The 22,872-nt window shown below is 41.2% G+C and overlaps 2 protein-coding genes across 3 annotated transcripts in view; both read right to left on the bottom strand.

Annotated features, from left to right (window-relative positions):
- Positions 1–22,872, bottom strand: part of LOC128613894 (receptor-type tyrosine-protein phosphatase C-like) — a 141,372-nt gene that overhangs the window by 23,132 nt on the left and 95,368 nt on the right. The gene's annotated exons all lie outside the window — the stretch shown is intronic.
- On the bottom strand, positions 3,006–20,989 carry LOC128613566 (NACHT, LRR and PYD domains-containing protein 3-like). 2 transcript variants are annotated; one of them, XM_053634453.1, is made up of 10 exons: positions 20,842–20,989; positions 20,561–20,682; positions 19,987–20,100; positions 19,523–19,577; positions 19,085–19,289; positions 17,033–18,800; positions 14,360–14,533; positions 3,822–3,995; positions 3,452–3,628; positions 3,006–3,313 (listed from the first exon to the last, which is right to left on the bottom strand). In XM_053634453.1, the coding sequence occupies exons 2-10, from the start codon at positions 20,611–20,613 to the stop codon at positions 3,277–3,279; spliced, it is 2,757 nt and encodes a 918-aa protein (XP_053490428.1). In that variant the 5' UTR covers positions 20,614–20,682; positions 20,842–20,989; the 3' UTR covers positions 3,006–3,276. The 2 variants fall into 2 exon arrangements, with proteins under 2 accessions (XP_053490428.1, XP_053490427.1); XM_053634452.1 differs by having other exon boundaries at positions 20,561–20,989.

Raw genomic sequence — 22,872 nt, forward strand, 5'->3', positions numbered from 1 at the left:
GTTTCATTGGGCAATCCAGGGAGTAAAATGCATATGCTCACTTATTGTAGCTTGAATAGCTGCTATTATTATTATTATTATTATTATTATTATTATTATTATTATTATTATTATTATTATTATTATTATTATTACATAAATGTTTTTACCACTGTAACTGTAAATGTTTTACCGGATCCATAAAGGATTATTTTAGAATTATCTTTGTAATTGTCTGTTTTGGAGTATATCTGAATGCAGACTGACTGCCAGTGTCTCACTATTTGATTTGTATTTGCTGATTTTGTTCCATTTTGATACAACGATGGTCAATTATTACTACGTAAAGATGAACTATTTAGATTCTTTTTTCTTCAGTATTTAAAAATGATCGAGCTTTGTTAACAGAATTCTGACTTGGAGCAGAAGAAAAGCTAAAAGATGGGGTTGAACAAAGAAAAATCCATTTCCACAATGAAAAACTTCCACATGTCATGTACATTAAAATATATTATATCAGGGATGTGTCACCATTTATTAACCAGGAAAAATAAGCTAAATCTATGCTTGACGAGCGTGAGTTTTCACAATTCCTTATGACAATGAATAACTTCCCAAGTCTAACTATCAAGATTCTAAGTAACTGGAGACAGAACTTTTTTGTGCTCCACATAAGCGATTGAAATTGTTTGAGAAATGTAAATGCTTTTTATCCAGTAAAACCACAGCTCCCCCGTTTACTTGTATTTGTATTTGTTTATAGGGCAGTCTTGTCCAGATCAATATGGTGGACATGTTGGCATATTGCAGCACCGGGCCAAAGCGGCGTCTATATGTGTCTATGATGGTACTGAGCTCCAGAGGGGCTAGGTGTCTTACAGAGGTAGTTTGCAGTATCAGATTCAGTTGCAGGTATACAGACTCAAAGCCATATAATCCAAAGGGAAAGGCAAAGTTCATGGTCGTGAAACAGGCAGGGGTCAGGTGATCAGGCAAACAAACAAAACAAGGCAAGGCAAGGCAGAAATCGAAGTCATGGACGGAAACGCTGGTCAAAGTCACTTTGTCAAAACACACTGTGAATCGGCTTGGATAACGGTAGAGAGCAAGTCTACTGAACATTAACTTCGCAAAGTCTTTTAGTTCCCAACGTCTCTTATATGCTGTGTGTGTGTGTGTGTGAGACTGGTTGCAGGTGAGTGCGGTTAGAACTCTGGGGAAAATGCACGCATGTGTGTGTGGGAAGCGTAGTCCTAAGCGGCCATGTTTGTAGTCCATGGTGGCTCCTGGGAAACTGAGTTGTGGCTAGGCTGTGATAGGACACTGGCATGTTGTTGAAGGCATGTCCATTGTTGTAAATGTTCAGCTGCAGCATCTCCTCCTTCTTCACACACACTTCTGTCCCTCCACCTAAACACTGTCTTTTTACATCCTCACACAGATAAAGATAATTTATTCACAAATAAAACATCATCAAAACTGTTTGTCTGATTCTAATAGTGTAGGCTCTGGTGTGCTGAATTGAAAAATAGCTTCTTTTTTTTCTCCTCATGATGATGAGGTTCTGAGTGATTAGCAGACCAGCTTGTAGGCTCACAGGGAAACAAGGTAGTAAAATATTATAGACGGGAGCAACTTTAACATCATGTATTGACACAAATGATCACTAAGCTTCAGCTGTGAATGAGCAGGATCAGGAGCCCGAGACTTTCTGAAAGAGTGCGATCTGTCTCTTGCTGAATTCATGACATTTCTATACAAACAAAAGGAAATCAGAGAATCTTTCAAGCTCTTTTTACACCTTCTAAACTCAACACTAGTTTGCTTTGCTCTTTATACATTAAAACATTTCAGAAATATAAAGTTATTTTAGCTGCTAAATTACTTAGCTACGTTTACAATCACTGTTTTTTATTTTAGTTGCTATAAGCAGGGAGCAAACAATAGATTTTAGGAGAATGTAAGGTTATACTTAAATACTGCTGCTAAAGCAGAATTACAAATCTCTCCTCATTATTTAAATAGTGCACTACATAGTGTGAAGACCATCATTATTTCATCCCTAATATAGTGCACTTAAACCGGAAATTCAAATCAATTTGGGATTCGGCCACACAGCTTCCGTTTAACTTACCTTGGGTTTAAAAACAGAACAGAGTTTTCATTCCTCAAACACAGACAAAATAACCAGCTTTTATGTTTAAACTTGATTAAATCTAACTGTAAAACTCTGTCAGAAATAATTTAATTTGGACATGATTAGTTTAGTGGACTGGAAGATATAGTTCCAGGTTGGAGGAAGCCTATCTTAACAAACTTGCACAAATAATTTCCACTCATGGTTTTATTAGATCCTATTTATTATTCCAGTGGAGTTTAGGACTTCTTCATGAATGCCAGCAGTGAGTCACTCACTGTGTCTTACCCAGATATACTATGTGAAACACTTAGTCACTAGAACCTCAATCTGAAGGTTTAATAGTTGAAAGATCTTTATTTTTTTCTTTTATTATTATTATTATTTTTTTTTGTAACAGCTGCACCAAAGCATTCAATTCTGGAGACTTGGTGAGTATTTATTTATTTATTTATTTTCATGATCATATAATGTAACAAACATTAACACATGCATGTGCTGCAGATCATTAGTTCAAGTTTACATTTTAATTTACTTTAAAGGACTTTGCTAAAATTTTTAGGTATTAAAACTGTTTACTCTTTGGTTGATGACAAACTCCATATTTTTATAACTTGGAGCTCTGTGTTACCATGGTAATTTTTAAACAATTACTAACAACATTAACTTCATCAATGGAAGTTTAAATTTTATTTGATACTTGACCATCGTTACGTCCTCAATTGTATTTCTGTTTGTACTATGTGCCATTCGTGTGTCTATGTCGGGGGTGGGATAGGTGTCTTTTGTCTCCTCCTCTTTTTAGCCCAGTCCACTGCAATATGTCATGTTCCGGCTTGCCATTGGACGATCACATCTCGTACACGCCTGCTTCCGCCTCGTGCTTTGGGATTAGTTGGCTGTACATTTCCAGACATGTACTTAAGCCTTGTCAGTCTCCATCCCCTGGGCAGATCGTTGCCGTTGCTTTGTACAGCAGATATTTGGTTACGTGTGTTGATTTCTCCTGTGTATGACCTTCTGCCTGTTCTTGACTTGTTTCTGCCCTGCCCCTTTATGTTTAATGATTCAGCTCCCAAACTGCTGGAAATGTAGGAGGGGTTCTAACTCTTCACCAAAACTGCTTTATCCTGGAGAAGAGGTTTGAGGTGAGACTCCTGTCATATGCCAATCCTGGTGAGTTTATTACCCTTAATGCTGTAAGGCGGAGAAGAACATCAGTGTAAACACACATCAGCATAAACACACACACACACACACACACACACACACACACACACACACACTATTCAGTATGATACAGTAGAGTAAAGAGACAGTAAGTCATTAACTCACTGTAGTGTCTCCAGTTTACAGTGTGGATCCTTCAGTAGATCAGAGAGCAGCTTCACTCCTGATTCTCCAGGATTATTACCGTTCAGATTCAGTACTCTCAGGTGTGATAAGGAGTTTGACCTCAGAGCAGAAGCCAGAGCAGCACAACCTTCATGTGTAATATTGCAATTCCACATCCTGCAAGAAAGAAAACCTTCTCACACTTAACACACTCAGTTTTAGTTCTGAAAACATCAACTACACAAAATCTTTATATAGAGAACATTTACTCTCTATCTCACACACACAACAATGACAGTACATCACATCACTACAATTACAATCACCACAGATGGAAACTGGATGTGTGTGCGTGTGTGTGTGTGTATACCCCAGTATCTCCAGTGTACAGTGTGGATTCTCCAGTCCAGCAGAGAGCAGCTTCACTCCTGAATCCTGCAGGTTATTGTGACTCAGGTCCAGTTCTCTCAATCTGGAGGAGTTGGAGCTGAGAACTGAGGACAGAACTCTACAGCTTTCCTCTGTCAAATTGCACCTCCACAGCCTGGAAGAGATATGATGAAGTGTTAGATTTATTTATCTGATTGTGAAATGAGGTGTTTCCATCAGGTGGGAAATAAAGTGTTTACCTGAACACAAGGTTAGGATAAAAATATAAAATGAACAGCCTGTGTATAAACAATAAACTAGTATTGCCATGTTATTAAAGTAAATGTGTGTGTAATGTAAACTGATCTACATGCTGGAGAAATAAATGTACTTTGTTCTGATGTGAGAAGTGATGTAGATATTTCAGCATTAACACAAAGCTAAGTTTCACAGTGAGGCTAAAACTGTTGGAGTTTATTAGGGCCCAAGCACCACTGGTGCGAAGCCCTATTGGATCTGCTCCGTTTCTTCTTTTTCTTCTTCTTTTCCGAAATGAATTGCATTTTAGAAGGCCTAAACATACCCAAAAACTCACGAAACTTTGCAGACATGTTAGAACCGGTGAAAATTTACATCTGACAGGGGTTCCAGAATTCAGTGTGGCAAAATGGCTCGATAGCACCACCTACAAAATTTCACATGATGTGCGCTTCACGCTAAATTTCACGTACATGTACAAAATTCGGGAAATGTATGTAATCTGCCAATACGTACGAAAAGGTCTCTTGAACCCATACCCTAAACTCAACCGGAAGTCAGCTCCATTTTTTGCCATGTCCAGGCCTCGTACTTTAACGTACTCCTCCTAAAACTTTCATCAGATCGGCATCATATTTGGTCAGTCTCATCTAAAGGCATTCACGATGCGAAATTGCGAAGCTTTTGAGGTTTCGCTGCAGGGCGTGGGCGTGGCGCTCTCACAAATTTCTATGTTTCGCAACGAAAAAGGAAGCTGTTAAAACTCAAACACAGAATGTCCAATCTGCTCCAAACTTCACGTTTGATAAAGGTCCCGGCCTGAAGACATCTAAATGCCAATATTCACTTATAGTCATAGGGCCACCTGCTGGCAAAAGGAAATGTTACATTTAACATCATGACACACTCCTAACAACATGTAAGTGCTAAAAGGTACCAAAAAATGGAATAGCATTCCCCTGCCAGAGCAGCCCCAACATGCACCCGGGTGCAAGGGCCCGTTCATCGTTGCTTGCAGCTTTAATTGTTCTTTGGATCTTAATCTAATAACTTTCACACACACACACACACACACAGAAAAACAAAGCTCAACAGCAGAAACAATGCTAATCCACACCATATAAAATACACACTTTAATTTTTTACTCATATAAAACACTGGGCCTCATTTATCACACTGGATACGAATGAATTTATTCATAAAGTGTGTGTAGGAGCATTTACACAGGAACTCTTTAATGTGTAAATGAGAATGTAATGTTGTGGAATGTCTACAGGATGTTGAGATGTTGAGAGAAAAGGTTGATGAGCTGTTGGTTCAGAGTTAAATGGGTGTGGCCACTCAGCACAAGAGCTAGCTCTTTATGTATGGGCATAGCTGCTTTATGTGCTCTTTATTCTGACCCTCAATCCAGCGCTTCTCCAACAACACCTCACTGTCCTCGTCTTTCACATTCATCAGACACTTATGGAGGAGTTCTATTTCATTTCTACTGACCGCCTGAGGTGATGCTTTCAGCACCTGGATGTCCATCACATGTACATGCAGGTCGAGTGTTTATATCAACAAAGTCACCTGTGGGATTTGGAATTCGGTAGAGTAAGACGTGAAGTTGGAGGCTCCTGATGATTTCGATTAAAATTGTAATTAATTTGCGCTTTTCAGTCATACAATATATTTTGACTTATTCTACTCCGTTTCCTTATTTGCACTTTTAACTTTGTGGCACGTTAACATGTCTGGAAAGAACATGAAAACCCGTGGTAGCATTCAGACACAACTGAGGCCTAGTGTGCACGCTGCGAGTGAGTCCCCTTCTTCCCCTGAATCCGCGTTGCCGAGCGGTGACCCTGACTTCGCCACACTCAGGCTTGAGCTGCTGGCTTTACTGAGGAAGGACATCGCCAATATTTTTAAAAAGGAGCTCCAGAAGCACCAGGAGAATCTCAGGGGTGCTCTGTCTACTATCCAGCTTGACCTGCAGGCCGTGAAAACACAGCTGGCTAATGATAAAGTTGCTACCGAGGCTACCATATCAACACTGAAAGGTACAGTTGTGGAAATGGAGTGCGCGCTCTCCGGGTTGCACCGATGACATAGTTCATATGAAGACTACTATCGAGTCTCTCACTGCGACCGTGACTCAATTAGAGAATAAATGTGAGGATTTGGAGTCGAGGTCACGGCGTAATAACGTTAGAATAGCCGGAGTTCCAGAGGGCGCTGACACCTGTACAACTGCTGCTGTAGCAGCCTTGTTAAAAGAGGCGTGTGGTCTGGAGAAGGAGCCGGGTTTGGACCGGTCCCACCGGACCCTTCAGCCGAAGCCCAAGCCTGGTGAACGACCACGAGCTATTGTGTGCAGATTCCACCATCACAGTGACTGTGTTGACATTTTACACAGTGCGAGAGAGCTCCAACGGATTAAAGCGTGGGATTTGACCATCTCCGTTTTCCCTGACTACACAGCCAAGATAGCCCGGGCCTGGGCTGCATTTAACAAGGTTCGGCGTCAACTTCGTGGTATTGAGGGCGCTCGCTATGGAATACTTCACCCAGATCGGCTTCGCATTACATATAACGGTGTTCAGAAGGACTTTATTTCAGCGGAGGAAGCAGGAGACTATGTTAAACTCTTGATATTGGGGTGAACTGCGTCATCTACACAGCGGCGCCTTTTTCGCTCTTCTATTATTTTTATTTCTTGCACTCGGCCTTCCAGCTCTACAGAATTCTGATTTTTATTGAAGATATTGTCGTTGCATTACTTTGCCTAGATTTTGTGGACTCACTCCTCTTAAAATTTACTTCTGTATTAATGTGCGTCTCTGTTTTGATGCTCTGACTGGGTTAGAGTTTCTGTTTATTTAATTTTATTAGTGTTATTTCCTCGACTTTACGTGCTACCTTGTTATATTATTTGTTACAAGTCTTTAAAAGTTAAGGACATTATATTTATTATTGTGTGCAGACTGTTTATCAGACTTGAAGTCAGTAGGGGTCTTTTCTCTTTTTCTCTTACTGGAACTTTTTGTCTTGGAAAATTTGTTGGTTAGTTCAGCTTAGTCTCCGAGTTGTTTTCACATTGCGGACAACTTTTGGTTATTGTAGGATACACTGCTGTCTCATTTGTTTATGGAGACTTTGGGTGTGGGTGTTTGGTGGATTGTGAGAGTAAACAAAACATGCCAATGCAGGATGTGAATTGGAACAGACTAATGTTATTCAATTGCGAATCTGTTTTTAGAGGATTTAAACCTAACATGGTGAACAAATTATATTATAGAATTCAGAAATGATCTCTTGTTATCTTCTCACATTGGTAAGCAGGTTTCAGCAGTGAAACTGGTAGTCTTGTAACCCGAAGCTATGAACTTTCGTCCTCCAAAGACTGCGGTTAGCCTTTTTTGTGATTATTTAACTTCAGATAGTACACTATCCAGCAAGAGCTAAGTGACTCTGCTATCAACACCATGTAGGAGTGGGCACGCTCTAATTCGGCAAGCAACAGTTTACAGTTCATGATCAGTTTGGTGTTTCTCACTTTAATGCTGATAGAACACTAAATACTTGAACTAAATACAGGAATCCCTTCCTGTAGTTTTCTGTTTATACATATCATGGTGTTATTCCCCACAATATTTGTTTTTTCATTTTTTGAAAGCGCACTGTCAGTAAGCAGCGCACCCCGACTGGGCTTCATTAAATTGTTTTTCATCCCCGTGATTTAGTTCGTGAATTTGTTTAATTATTGGCTACAGTGTGAGCGTGTTCGCTCTTAATTGCACCATATTGTATCACAGTGCATAGTGATCATAGAGGAATCATTCCCCCAAATTTTTATTGTTTAATTCTCATAATCGACTCGTTGTGGTAGGACAGGCTACACAACGCCCCTGATTGGGATCGATTGAAACGGGTGATTGCTTTCGTCCGCGTGATTTAGTTCGTGAATATATTTTTGGTTACAGTGTGAGCATATTCGCTCTTAACTGCACCATATTGCATCACAGTGCATAATTATGAGAGAGGGATCATTTCCCAATATTGCTATTGTTTAATTCTCATAATTGACTCGTTGTGGTAGGAGAGGCTACACAACACACCCTGAAGGGGGGTGATCAAAACGGGTGATTGTTTTTCTTCCCCGTGATTTAGTTTGTGGATTTCTTTAATTATTTGCAGAGATACAGCAAAGTGTATATATTTCTCCCTTCATGCTCAATTACCACCTGGCAAAGTGTTCACACTCGGAAAACCACGTGGATAGTAATTACTGCTGGTACCCATGTTTATGACATGTATTGATTGCCTGGCCCCTCTGGAACTAGAAGATGGCCATGAGAGATGTCCCTCTTGCCTGGGGGTTGACCACTTAAGAGAGGGATTGATGGACATGGCATGCATAAACTGCAGCTCCATGAGCTTAGCAGCAAAGGCAGCCAGGCTGGCCCAGCTAGAGGGCAGGTTGGGCGCACAACTGCATCCTACACAGGCCATGTCTCCCAGCACCATAAAACCGATTTGCGGGGGGGCCCTGTAAGGGGAAACGCAGAAAGGTAGAACCTCCTAGCCCTGAAGGTAGACACCTTGGCCTCTGAATTTGCAGAGATTAAGTCTCTGCTCCTTAATCTGCAACCACCCAGTGCACAGCCTGCTAGTGGTCCCGCTGCAGCTGCACTGCAGTCTCCTCCCAGGGTACTGCCTCCAATACTGCCACCAGCCTTTGAGACCCAGGAGGAGAATGCACTCTACACTAGGGCCTCGGAGAGCCTAGTTAACGGGGGAGGTTATGACGAGGAGGGGGCAGGTTAGAGCTCCCAATCATCTCATCCCAATTAGCAGGGGATGAGACACAGTACACTGAAAGGCTCGGAGACTAGTCAGACATCAGTCAGGCCTGTGGTAAAAATGGCCTTGGAACATCTGGGGTTAGATGCAGTACCTGTCCAGGTGACTCCTCAGAGTACCTTTTTCAGGAAGACCTCTCAGTCCGCACCTCTCTGTGTCCCACCCTCAGCTGCATATATCGAGGAGCTGCAGAGGTGCTGGGCAAACCCCAGACGTTTCTCTCATCTACCAACAGACTGTAGAGCACTAGCTAATATGCAGGATGCATCCGACCATGAACATGACTGCATGCCCAATATAGAGCCGGCTGTTGCCACCCTTTTCCTATCACCTGATGAAGCACTTCAGCCCGATGCACGCTTCCCCCGGCCACGATGCTGGTTGACAGATGACTTCATTGTGAGAAGCTATGACACAGCAGCACGTTTGGGACATATTGGGAATTCCATGTCACACATGGGCACATGTCACATGTTAAGCTGGCCCTGTCCCAGACATTGCAGGCTTCGGAGGTTGACCCTTCATCCCAGAGCCTGAGTGATGCCTCTTTGCAGGCATTCGCCTATCTAACCAGGGAGTTGGGGAGGCTAATGTCTTCGTTAACCCTCACCCGACGCCAAATATGGCTGGCCCAGTCTCTACTTTTGGAACCCTGCAGGAGAGCCCTCCGCTCTCTCCCTGTTGTTCCTGGGGAACTGTTCGGCCTGGCTGCACAGCAAGCCCTGGAGCGCAGCCTACAGGTTACACAGACCAGACAACAGTTTGCTAGTCTGCGCCGTGAACACCCCGCTAGACAGGGACCCTCTAGGGCAACAAATACAGCTTTGTACATACCACAGTTGATTACCCAGCCAAGAGCACAACACCCAGAAAGGTTTCATCAGCTAACCCCCACCCAGCCCCCTCAATAGGCACAGCAAGGCCAGACTTCGGGCCGCCACCTCTCCAGAAATTATAAGGGGCGAAGTGGTAGACAATGACTGTACCACTCCAGCAGTCGGGTGCTTCACAAGCCAGCAGCTCAGATGCTCGGATGCGCTTACATCAGACCCCTGGGTTGTATCAACCCTGTCACAGGGCTACAACGTTCAATTCAGACATCGACTGCCAAGGTTCCACGGAGTCAAAATTACCTTAGTCAAGGACCCAAACAAGGCTCTGGCCCTACGCCAGGAGGTCTGGACTCTCCTGAAGAAGGGTGCCATCGAGCAATTAGACAGTACTTTACAGAACAGTGGATTCTATTCCACCTATTGTATTATCTCAAAGAAAGACAGTGGATTTCGCCCCATACTGGATTTAAGACCTCTGAACACACACCTCAAGGTTCCACATGCTATATACAGTGGATATGCTGCAAGATATCAGGCAGAACGATTGGTTAACAACCATCGACCTGAAAGACGCATATTTTCACGTTCCAATCGCGCCCCAGCACAGGCAATTCTTCCGTTTTGCTTTCGAGCGAAGGTCTTACCAGTTTTGTGTGCTCCTGTTCAGGGACTTACTGGCGCCAAGGGTCTTCACCAGTTGTGTAGCAGCGGCATTGTTTCCATTACAGGCCAGGGGGATGCAAATTTTCCCGTACCTGGATGACTGGTTGATCTATTCCCAGTCAAGGGTAGATGCCCTAAGAGAATCAGCATTGCTGGTCTCCCATGTTACCAAGCTAGGGCTTACAGTGAATTATGGAAAGAGCTCTCTGATGCCCAGTCAGCGAAGACTGTTTATTGGCAACCAGATGGACTCATGGTTGAGGATGGCTACCCCCTCTCAACAGTGAGTCAACAACATCCTCCAGCGCATCAGTCACTTCAGAAGAGGCAGGGCTCTGGTCCTCAAAGCATTTCTGTGACTGTTAGGTATGCTCACAGCAGCCTCATCGGCGGTCCCTTTGGGGCTTCTGTCATTACAGCCACTCCAGATCTGGCTGAACGACCTCGGCTTGCATCCTACTCAACACAGGCACAAGCTGGTCAGAGTCATTGCCAGTTGCCTAAGGTGCCTGTGCTCATAGAGGAGAACAACATATTTTACCCCGAAGTAGTGCAAGCAATCTGGCACAGATATGGCAGGGCAGAGGTGGACCTTTTTACCTCACTGTCAATGACACACTGTCCCCTTTGGTTTTCACTGGGGGAACCAAAAAGCCCCTTGGGCCAAGATGTGCTGGCCCATGCGCTGGCCCATGCGTGGCCAAATCGACTGCTGTATGCTTTCCCTCCACTACCGTTGATACTGTCAACTCTAGACAGGATCTGTAAGGGCAACCACAAGGTGCTACTAGTAGCCCCCAAATGGCCAGGGAGGGTGTGGTTCCCAATATTACACAGATTACTGTACAGGGAGCCTTGGTGCCTCCCTGTGAGCATGGATCTCTTGTCACAGCTGGAGGGTCAAATCTGGCACCCGAACCCATCCTGGCAGTAACTTTGGGTCTGGCCTCTGAAGGGCCAGAGCCATTACTAAGGCTGTGTGATCCAGCAGTTGTACAGACCATCCACAACTCCTGTGCACCTTCCACCAATGAATTGTACGCTAACAGATGGAAGCTCTTTTCTGAGTAGTGCCAAGCACAAAATCAGGAACCAACACACTGTTCCATACCAGTAATCCTCAGCTTTCTCCAGTCCTGTCTTGATGGAGGCCTTGCAGCCTCGACCATCAAGGTATACATAGCTGCCATCTCAGCCATGCATAATAGAGTAGATGGACTATTGGGTTCCCCACCCTTGTGACCCGATTTCTTAAAAGGTGCTCAATGACTGAGACCTCCTCGACAAAACCCAGTATCCAACTGGGACTCTCGTATTAGAGGCACTGTGTCAGCCACCATTTGAACCTCTAGAGAGGTCAGAATTGAGGTGGCTGTCTATGAAAACAGCTTTCCTCTTAGCCATGGCATCGGCTAGACGAGTAGGTAAGTTTCATGCCTTATCAGTAAGCCAAGAGTGCCTACACTGGAGTTCTGGGAACAAAGGGGTAACTTTATGGCGGAACCCTTCATTTCTCCCGGAGACCGTTTCTTCATCTTATACGAACCAGCCCCTCAGTGTGTCAGCTTTTTAGCCCCCAACTCAGGAGGATGAGCAGGGGTCAATTTCGAGCCTGTTGTGCCCAGTGCGAGCACTAAAGTGTTATATCCAAACAACTGCAGTCAGATTCACTGTTTGTCTGCCATACAGGGCATAGGCGAGGTCAGGCTTTGTCCAAACAGCGTCTGTCAAAATGGACTGTAGATACTATAGTTTCTGCCTATAAGGGCACTGGTCTCCGGATCCCTCCTCAGGTTCAAAGTCACTCAACCAGGAGTGTCATGGACAGCCCTACGAGGGGTCCCTCTTTCAGATATTTGTACAGCTACGTCATGGGCATCAACCTGCACATTTGCAAGATATTATAGGGTGAATATGATCTCACACAACCCAGTGGCTACAGCCATTTTTTCCATGGCTTCGCAGCCATTGTTAAGGGGCACGTACAACGTCCTTGTGACCTTGTTGGTATTACTCATCCAGGTACTGAGCAGAAATGAAATAGAATGATGGTTACGTATGTAACCGCAGGTCTATGAATTTCGGATGACCACCAGAGCTTGGCAGTCACTCGGAAGATTTGTGAAAAAGTCGTTTCTGGGGTGAACGTGCCTTTAGTACTGGGGCAAAAGGCACACGTCACCCAGGTCACAGGTGACTTTGTTGATATAAACACTCGACCTGCACGTACACGTGATGGACATCCAGGTGGTCATCTGAAATTCAGCTGGACTGAGCTGGAGCTGGGGGAAATAGACACCTGTTCCTGTCTGCTAGGGGTCTCACCGGGGACAAGAGCTCCTGAGTTTGTGTCAATTTACAGAGAAAACTCAACTAAATAAGGTGAAGCTCGATCGATCAGCTTCAAATCGTATAAATGTCAGTGAGTTACTGATATTTAATATATGGAATTAAATCATTTACAGTATCCATGCATTTATTCCAAGTAGATTAGATTACTGTATCGATCTCTTATGGACGTCCCAAAAAATATATATTTATCCATTACAGTTAGTACAAAATGCAGCTGCTCGGCTTCTAACACAAACTAAAGAGAGACCAGATTACTCCTATGACCTCCAGAATCGGTTTTAAAGTGCTCTAATTAGATTTTAAAACTCTTAATGGCATTAAGAGTTTTGCCAACTCCACCTCCGCTGTCGAGGATTGGAGCTAATATACAACACATGAATACCTCAGTGTTGCCAAGTCTCGCGAGACAAATAATCAACTGCAGCTTCAAAAACAAGCTCAATATTATTATATCCTGTTACGGCCACAATGTAAACAGACTCAATAAATGATCCTGTAACATATAAAACTGAAACCACTTACAGTTTGAAACACAAAAACAGAATTTATTTAATAAAAAAATCATCAAACGGCAACAAAGCTTATAGGGAGGACAGGCACTATCCTCTCATCTCTGATCAGCTGCAGCAGAATATGACTGAGGAGAAGGTAAAGGAGATTACATTAGAAGCATAACTACTATTAGTATATATGAGTATGCTATGCTTGTTTTTGTGTTATAACCTGTAGTAATTGTGGGAGGGTGAATTACACTACAGCGGTGATATTATTGAGGCTGTGAGTAGACAGTGTCAATGCATAGTGAAAATAACGAATATACAAGTAAAAAACAGTCACTTTTCAGATTTTCCTAACAAGCAACATATTTTTATAACAAGCCCAAAAACCTGTGATTTTTTTAAAAGCAACTTCAGAAAAAAAAGAAGCCCAAAGTCACGTATGGTAAGTGGACTTGGCAACTCTGATAAGTTTACCTCTGACCATCAGATTCATCCGCGTAGAGGAGCAGTGCCAAAGCACAACCCTCGGTAATAAATAAATAAATAAATAAATAAATAAATAAATAATATCAATAGTAAAATAATAATAATAGTAACTTGCAATTTTATGTTTCAAACAGAGATGGCGATAGAGAGGCAAATGTTCTGTACTGCAGCTTTAAGGTGAATTCTAATAACAAACAGCTTGGGGAAACTGCTTTTAGTGTCCCTGCTCCCAGGATGTGGAACTCACTCCCATCAGGTTCCTTCACAAAATATATTTAAAAGCAGCTTCAACACATTTATTTACCTTGGCTTTCAATAAGTCCTCTTCATTTTACGCTTAAAACTGTTTTGTTTTTTATCTCGTGATGATCTAACTTATAGTTTATTTATTTACTTATATTTATTTCTTAATGACTTTTTAAGTTTCAATATTGTATTTTTATCTTTAATGTTGTGTTGCAATATTTTTGTTTTAATATTATATCTTTTCCATTGTGAAGCACTTTGAGCTGCATTTTATCTATGAAATGTGCTATATATATATAAAGTTATAATAATAATAATAATAATAATAATAATAATATTGTGTGTGTACCTCAGTATCTCCAGTGTACAGTGTGGATTCTCCAGTACATAAGAGAGCAGCTTCACTCCTAAATCCTGCAGATTATTTCCACTCAGGTCTAGTTCTCTCAGTCTGGAGGAGTTTGAGCTGAGAACTGAGGACAGAACTCTACAGCTTTCCTCTGTCAGATTACACAAACACAGCCTAGAAGAGAAATGATGAAATATCAGAACACTGATCACACACTCTCTCACACTCTCTCACACTCTCTCACTCACACACACACACACACACACACACACACACACACAGCCATAATACACTTACTCTTTACCATGTAACAGAAATGTGAGTGTGTTTCTCTCACACACAGGAATCAGAGGACAGGTCACCACATCAGCCTCATTATTATTATTATTATTATTATTATTATTATTATTATCATCATCATCATTATCATCATTACTACTATTATTATGATTATTATTATTAGTCACAATGATGCTTAAATAAATTAAAAGAGAAGGGTTTTTGTTTTAATAAATGCTTTATTATAAATATAAACCATTTTTAAGAGAAGTATGTGTTTAAAAGTCTCCCATTTAAAAATAAATAAATAAGAAATCTCCCGTTTGAACAAAAGGAATTTGGAGGAAAAAGGAGCAGGACCTGCTGTGGCTTTGTTTGGAAATATTTTTGTTGATGAAACAGTACAGAAACAGACAATACGGAATGTAAAACGTAAGTCAGGTAATATTAACTTATTGTTTACATGTTAGCATAGCATGTTAAATTAACTACTAAATACAAATAACATCAGCTGTGTGAGCTTTTAAATAACGTCCTATTATTATTAACATTTACTGTAGCTGCACAACCAGACTGCTCCTGTACCTTCAACTCTCTCAAACAAACACACACACACACACACACACACACACACACACACAAAAAAAACAAAAAATAAACAGATGTTAATAAAATCTCCAAAAGACAGATAAAAACTTAAGGCTTAATTGAATTGGATTATTTTTATTCAACAAGAAGACAAGCGCATAAACTATGATGGAAACACATTTACCGACTAAATTCCTTGATCCTCTTCAAAAATGTCATGTGACTTCTTCAACTAATCGTGTGATTAAATAATTGGCTGATGTGACTGGATATTCACTGCATGCAACCGACTTACACAGTGCAATGGCAATACATTATTTATTTATTTATTTTAAACATTCACACATTTTTTGTTAGGGATTAAAGTTCTAAACAGGACGCATCCCTTGATCTGCACAGAGGGATTATTATGATGTTTTTGCTAACTGGAACTCTGTCCTCGAGGATAATCCTCTTTCATCATGTAAACTAATCCCACACCAGATCCAATCTAAAGAGAAAGTCTGATCAGTCCAAACCAAACAAGGTCGGTGTGAAAGTGAAAAAGTACAGAACAGTTTTTAATCAAGTTATATTGTAAGTGTGTACTGAGCTAGAAGACTATGTTTTACTGAACATCAGGTGTTTTTCTGTATCTCTGTATGTCCTGTGTAAACTGAGTTAGAAGAATTGTGTGTTTTGTCTAAAGCAACTTTACTCTGGCAATAAATTAGCAATTAGACATTCACCAGAACTGTGTTTCCAATCAAAGTCCTTTAAGCTTGCAAGCCAGTGACAAAATACCAGATCAGACATCCAGGATGAAGTGTACCAGGCTGGGACTAAAGCCAGAAAGTCATTAAGGTATAAGGGTGGATTTTGGGACATGATCAAAATCCTGTCCTAATGAAAACTTTCAGAAAATTCAACACAAGTGGCGTGCGCTACAAAAAATTGTCCCAATAAAACCTTAAGGAAAATCCAACTGACAACGCATGTGCCACAAGTGCAAGGTATCTTACAGATATGAATAATTGATTAAGGCAATGGAGATTGGTTTGTTTTTAGAAAAAAGGAGGTTAATGCCCCACCTAGGGATAATTGTACTGCTTCACAAAAGTATATAAAAGACATGTTTGTGTATGTATAATTCAGACTTTCTGCAGACTGTCTCACTTTGTTGTTTCAATAAAGTTTGATTACCTTTGGAATCTACAAACCCTCTGTCTCTGAAGTTTGTTAACTTAGGTTGGAAAGATTGTCTTCCACGACACTCTCACATGTGTCCCTCAGTGCAGATTGGGCGGTGTGATACAGTGATACATATCATAGGACCAGAAAATAGAATAATCAATCATGTCTATTGATAGATATTTTCCTATATCCTCTATATCACCAATGTCACATCTTTTATTCATATTGTTCCCATGGTGACAGTGTTCTGTTTTTCTTCTTCTTGTTTGTGAAGTTCTGTTCAATGTCACTTTCAAATAAAAGTAGAAAAGAAAAAGTGCCTTTCACTGGTGTTTAGTTCACAAAATGATCAAAAAGCAGTCATGAATACATGCAGATATTTTATAGAGATCATTTTTATCAGTTTTAGAGAAAATGTAATAAATGGTGATAAGGTTTTGTCCATATGGCCCAGCCCTCAGTGCAGACATAACATGTTCATGTAAAAAGTGAAACTCTTCTGTAACAGTACCAGAGGTTTGTTTAAAGATGATTAGAGTAACTATTAACAAGCATTAATCCAAACAGTGCAGTTCAGTGTTACATTAAAATAATAAACCATGCAGTAATACATTTATAAATAAAAATACTCACTCAGCTTTTCTGGAGGCTTTTACCACTGGCAGCAGCTTCAGAAGACATTCCTCTGATGGGTCATATTTCCTCAAATTAAACTCATCCAGCTCTTCTTCTGAGTTCAGTAACACAAACACCAGAGCTGACCACTGAGCAGGAGAGAGTCTGGTTCCACTGAGACGACTGTCACCTCCACTGTTCAGGTAAGTTTGTACTTCCTGTACTAGAGAATGATCATTCAGTTCATTCAGACAGTGAAACAGATTGATTGATTTCTCTGGAGATGGATTCTCCTTGATCCTCTCCTTGATGTACTCAAGTGTTTCCTGTTTGCTGTGAGAGCTGCTTCCTGTCTGGGGCATTAAGCCTTGTAAGAGAGTCTGATTGGACTCCAGTGAGAGACCAAGAAGGAAGCGGAGGAACAGGTCCAGGTGTCCATTCTCACTCTGTAAGGCCTTGTCCACTGCACTCCTGAGGAGATCAGACATGTTTGACTTGTTGAGAAGATCAGACAAATCAGTGGTTTTTTGTTCTGTTACATTTCTGCTGATGAAGGAGAGAAATGTGTATAAAGCAGCCAGAAACTCCTGAACACTAAGATGTACAAAGCTGAACACCTTCCCCAGGTGAAACCCAAACTCCTGTCTGAAGATTTGGGTACACACTCCTGAGTACACGGACACTTCTCTCACATCAATGCCACACTCTCTCAGGTCTTCCTCATAGAAGATCAGGTTTCCTTTCTCCAGCTGTTGGAAAGCCAGTTTTCCCAGTGCCAGGATACTCTCCCTGGTCTGCTGAGGATCAGGGTCACATTTTTGATGGTACTTTTGATCCTTGTGTTTGATCTGAAAGATCAAGAAGTGTGTGAACATTTGAGTCAGAGTATTGGGGATCTCTCCACTCTCTGCTTCAAGCAACATTCTCTCTAGAACAGTGGCTGAGATCCAGCAGAAGACTGGGATGTGGCACATGATGTAGAGGCTTCTTGAAAACTTCATGTGTGAGATGATTTTATCGGCCAGGCTCCGATCACTGATCCTCTTCCCGAAGAACTCCTCTTTCTGAGGATCACTGAACCCTCGTACCTCTGTTACCTGGTCTACACACTCAGGAGGGATCTGATTGGCTGCTCCTGGTCGAGAGGTTATCCAGAGGAGAGCAGAGGGAAGCAGATTCCCCTTGATGAGGTTTGTCAGCAGCACATCCACTGAGGATGACTCTGTCACATCACACAATCTCTCATTCTTCTGGAAATTTAGAGGAAGTCGACACTCATCCAGACCATCAAAGATCAACACCACTTTGTAGGAGTCTAATAATTCTAGTTTTCTCATTTCAGGGAAAAAGTGATGAAGAAGATTCATCAGACTGAGATTTTTCTGCTTCAATAGATTCAACTCTCTAAAGGGAAGTGGAAACATGAAGGTGACATCCTGATTTGCTTTTCCTTCAGCCCAGTCCAGAATGAACTTCTGCACAGAGACTGTTTTTCCAATTCCAGCAACTCCTTTAGTCAGCACTCTTCTTATGGACTTGTCTTTAAAGAGGTCATTACATTTGATGGGTGTCTCCTGTGTTGCTGGTCTCCTGGACGCTGTCTCAATCTGTCTCACCTCATGTTCATTATTGACGTCTCCACTCCAACTCTCTGTGATGTAGAGCTCTGTGTAGATCTCATTCAGAAGTGCTGAGCTTCCATGCTGTGAGATTCCTTCAGTAATTCTTTTAAACTTCTCTCTCAGGTTGGATTTCAGATTTGTCTGGTACACAGAGGCCACAGGCTCTAATAAACAAAGTAATTACATGTTTTAATGTAAAAATCACTGAACTCAGGATTAAATGTAAAATTCAAATGCTGCTGTTCATTCCTGATTCATGTACAAATATTACTGAAGGAACAGGACCATTGTACAGAGTAACCACAAGCTGAACCATGAACAGAACAGAAAAGCAGCAGATGTATATGATACTAAACTCAAACTTCAAACTAAAAGTGTTCCTATCTAAAACTATTTCCTCTCTTTAAAGTGAACCTGATGGAATAAAGCCATGACTCAGAGCTCTTACTGTTCTGCAGTGTGTTAGCGAGATCTGTGTGGTTCATGTTATTCAGGACGTGCAGTGTGATCTTCAGCGCTCCCTCTCTGACACTGTGAAGATCCTCCTCATCCTCCACGTCCCTCTCAGTGCATGCTGGGTAATCTGGACTCAGGAGCTTCCTAAACCTCTTCAGCTCATTCTTTATCAGAGTGATGACTTTGTGTTCCAGCTCCTGGTTAGAAACACACAGGAACACATCTAAATACTATAATGTTACACACTGAGAGATGCTTTTATTTTATGAAAAGAAGAAAAGTCTCTTTCTATTACCACAGTTACAGCTGAAATTCTTCCTGATTACCCATAATGCTGCTGCACATCAATAAATCTGTAAATTGTCATGATCTTAAATAAAAAACCTGCAAACTACTCACACACAAGTTACACACCTTAAAAGACACACACCTTGAATATGGAGTCCAACTGATTTCTGCTGAGGTTTGATTTCTTCTGTTGTGGTCTGTGAACAAATAAAACACATGATGTAATATAACATATGTATTTATAGCTGCACAACACACACTAATAAATACAGAGACAGATTTTTAACACTATCCTCTTAACACAATACACTGAATTCAGGATTTCCTCACTGTCACTAACATGTTTATGAATAAAATAGTGATCTAGTCATTAGTGTCCCAGGTGTAAATGTTGTTGTGTAGCACCACAGACCCTCCAGCTCAGGGACTGTAGGCTGAACTGAACTCTTAAAGCAGTTTTCCTCACTGCCAGTCTGAGAGCTGCAGCACTGCACAGTTTAGTGTTTTACTTCTTCAACACCTGATAAAGCTCATGATGGGCTTCATAATGAGACAAGAGAGTTTAATCAGGTGGAACACTGCTGTAAAACACCTCACTGTACTGACCTCACATCAGAACTGGCTCGGTCTCTGAAGTTGACTGGAGGTCTCATTGAGTCGTCACTCTTCATGGACACACAGCTGGGTTCGGGTGAGTCTGATCTCTTTCCCTCCATCATTCTGTAATTAGAACAGAAATATCAGCAATAATTAATACTCTGCTGTCTCAGCACTGTTGCACAATGTGTTCATCATTAAGCACCAATAATTCCATCTTTTTAATTCAGCTACAGTCTGCACACTTATTCAAACAGGAGACACGCCTCATACCTCAGGAATTACACTGAGGTCAGGAGACCCAATCACAGCTAACTGACTCAGCTTGGTCTTAAAGCCTGTAGAGTTCACTGACTCAAAGCTACACTGCTCTTCTCCTCCACATTACATGGTCCTTTTTACTCTTCTCTCAGTGAATAATTTCTCTAAACTGTTTTTAGATCAGATCAGTGATATATTCACTGCTATTAAACACCTTAAACCAAAGTTTAGTTCCTCTGTTAACTAGTGAGTGTTTAGAGATACAGATCTGTTCCCATGAGACGGTGTGTATTTATTGCTGGTGAATGTAAAAGTAACTCACTTCTCGTCTTTCTTTAAGTCCTGTTCTCCAGACACACTCATGTTGGAGGTCATGTCTCCTTCCCCAGATTACAGGAGGACACACGTTTACTTTACTCCAACATCGGTGTTTTAAATCAAACCCTGTATCAGCACAGAGTTCACTTACAGGAAACAGTCATGGTATCAAGACATAAGACAACCTGTGTACATTCAAACTTCAGTACAAACCCACAACACTCTTCTGCATCTGGTGTACATTCAGTGTGTTTATATATTATAGCTTTAGATGTAGATACTCACTGTGTTTTTACTCCTGAAATAGTGTATTTTCCCATGGAAACAAAATGGAGACTCTGACTTTCACTTTTACCGGCTACCTGTTTATTCTGCAGAGGGGAGGGGCAGTGAAGTAGGGTAATAAACACTCTCTCTCTCTCTCTCTCTCTCTCTCTCACACTCTCACACACACACACACACACACACACACACACACACACACACACACACACATATACACACAGAGGAGTAAATGTCAGAGAGGAGCGAGGCTGATATCACCATCTGATGGTCTCCATCCTCCACTGATAAAGAAAGTAAAATGAGCAGTGTGGGATTCGTTTACATGATGAAAGAGGATTGTCATTGAGGAAAGTCGGCCACATGATTATCCAATCACATCAGCCAGTCATCCAATCACATCAGCCAGTTATTCAATCAGATGATTTGTTGATGAAAGTCACATGGTGTTTTTGATGTGCAGTTTATGCTCCTGTCTTCTTATTGAATAAGAAGAGATACACCTCAATTGAGGCTCAAGTTTTTTATGCGCATTTGGAGATTTTATTTTCATCTGTTTAGTGTGTGTGTGTGTGAGTGAGAATGTGAGTTTGAGAGAGTTAAAGGTACAGGGGCAGTCTGGTTGTGCAGCTACAGTAAATGTTAATAATAATAGGAGGTTATTTAAAAGCTCACACAGCTGATGTTATTTGTATTTAGTAGTTAATTTAATATGCTATGCTAACATGTAAACAATAAGTTAATATTACCTGACTTACATTTTACACTCAATATTGTCTGTTTCTGTACTGTTTCAACAAAAATATTTCCAAACAAAGCCACAGCAGGTCCTGCTCCTTTTTCCTCCAAATTCCTTTTGTTCAAACAGATTTCTTATTTATTTTTAAATGGGAGACTTTTTAACACATGCTTCCCTTAAAAAAATGTTTTCAATTATAATAAAGTTGTAACATCACGGGACTTGAGCAGAAACAGGTGCGGATCAAAGTCTTTATTTTACACGTAAATCAATAAACAAAGAAAATGTGGTCTCCACAGGAAAACGAGAAACTGGATGCAAGGCAGGAAACTGAACAGGACATGAAAACCAGACCGCTTAACATGCTAACGCATTCACCTTTCACTTACGAGGGGTTTAAATAACCAACATAATTAAACTAAGCCACAGACACCTGGAGTAAATCAACCAATGCTTAAACACACAGAGGCGCGTGTCCATATATAAGAGTTCAGTTACGTTCAAGCACACACTCAGAAACCGCGCCGCAGTGCCATCTGCTGGCGAGGACGTAACAAAAGCGTTTATTTAAAAAAACAACAACAAAAAACAACTTCTGTTTTCATTTATTTAAGCATCATTGTAACTAATAATAATAATACTAATAATAATAATACTGATGTGGTGTCCTGTCCTCTGATTTCTGTGTGTGAGAGAAACACACTCACATTTCTGTTACATGGTAAAGAGTAAGTGTATTATGGCTGTGTGTGTGTTTGAGATCGGTGTTCTGATATTTCATCATTTCTCTTCCAGTCTGTGTGGGTGTGATCTACAGAGGAAAGCTGTAGAGTTCTATACTCAGTTCTCAGCTCAAACTCCTCCAGACTGAGGGAACTGAACCTGATTGACAATTACCTGCAGGATTCAGGAGTGAAGCTGCTCTCTGCTGGACTGGAGAATCCACATTGTACACTGGAGACACTGAGGTACACACACACACACACACACACGGGTTTTTGTGATCTACAAGGACACTGTGGCCCAAACCAGTTTTTTCCTACATTAGGGGGACACCCCTTTCCACTTGCTCTACAGAGATGTGGTGTATATCAAAAAATCTATTTTGAGCCATACAACACTGATTTCACTTCAGAGTTTGTTTACACACAACACAACTTATAATCTAACAACCTGACAATATACATAATTATGAGGACAACTGATAATTAGATGACAAGCCCCGCCTATGACAAAACTGTATTATAAGGACTAATGTGATTTATAAGGACAGTGGCTACACACACACACACACA

Source organism: Ictalurus furcatus, chromosome 10, assembly GCF_023375685.1.
Source record: "Ictalurus furcatus strain D&B chromosome 10, Billie_1.0, whole genome shotgun sequence".
NCBI classification, from domain to species: Eukaryota; Metazoa; Chordata; class Actinopteri; order Siluriformes; family Ictaluridae; genus Ictalurus; species Ictalurus furcatus.

Coding starts and splice junctions, on each gene's coding strand:
- LOC128613566 (XM_053634453.1), bottom strand. CDS start 20,613: ATGACCTCCAACATGAGTGTGTCTGGAGAACAGGACTTAAAGAAAGAC. Junction 20,101..20,560: donor GACTTAAAGAAAGACGAGAA/GTGAGTTACTTT, acceptor TTCTAATTACAG/AATGATGGAGGGAAAGAGAT. Junction 3,629..3,821: donor TGTACACTGGAGATACTGGG/GTATACACACAC, acceptor TCTTTCTTGCAG/GATGTGGAATTGCAATATTA.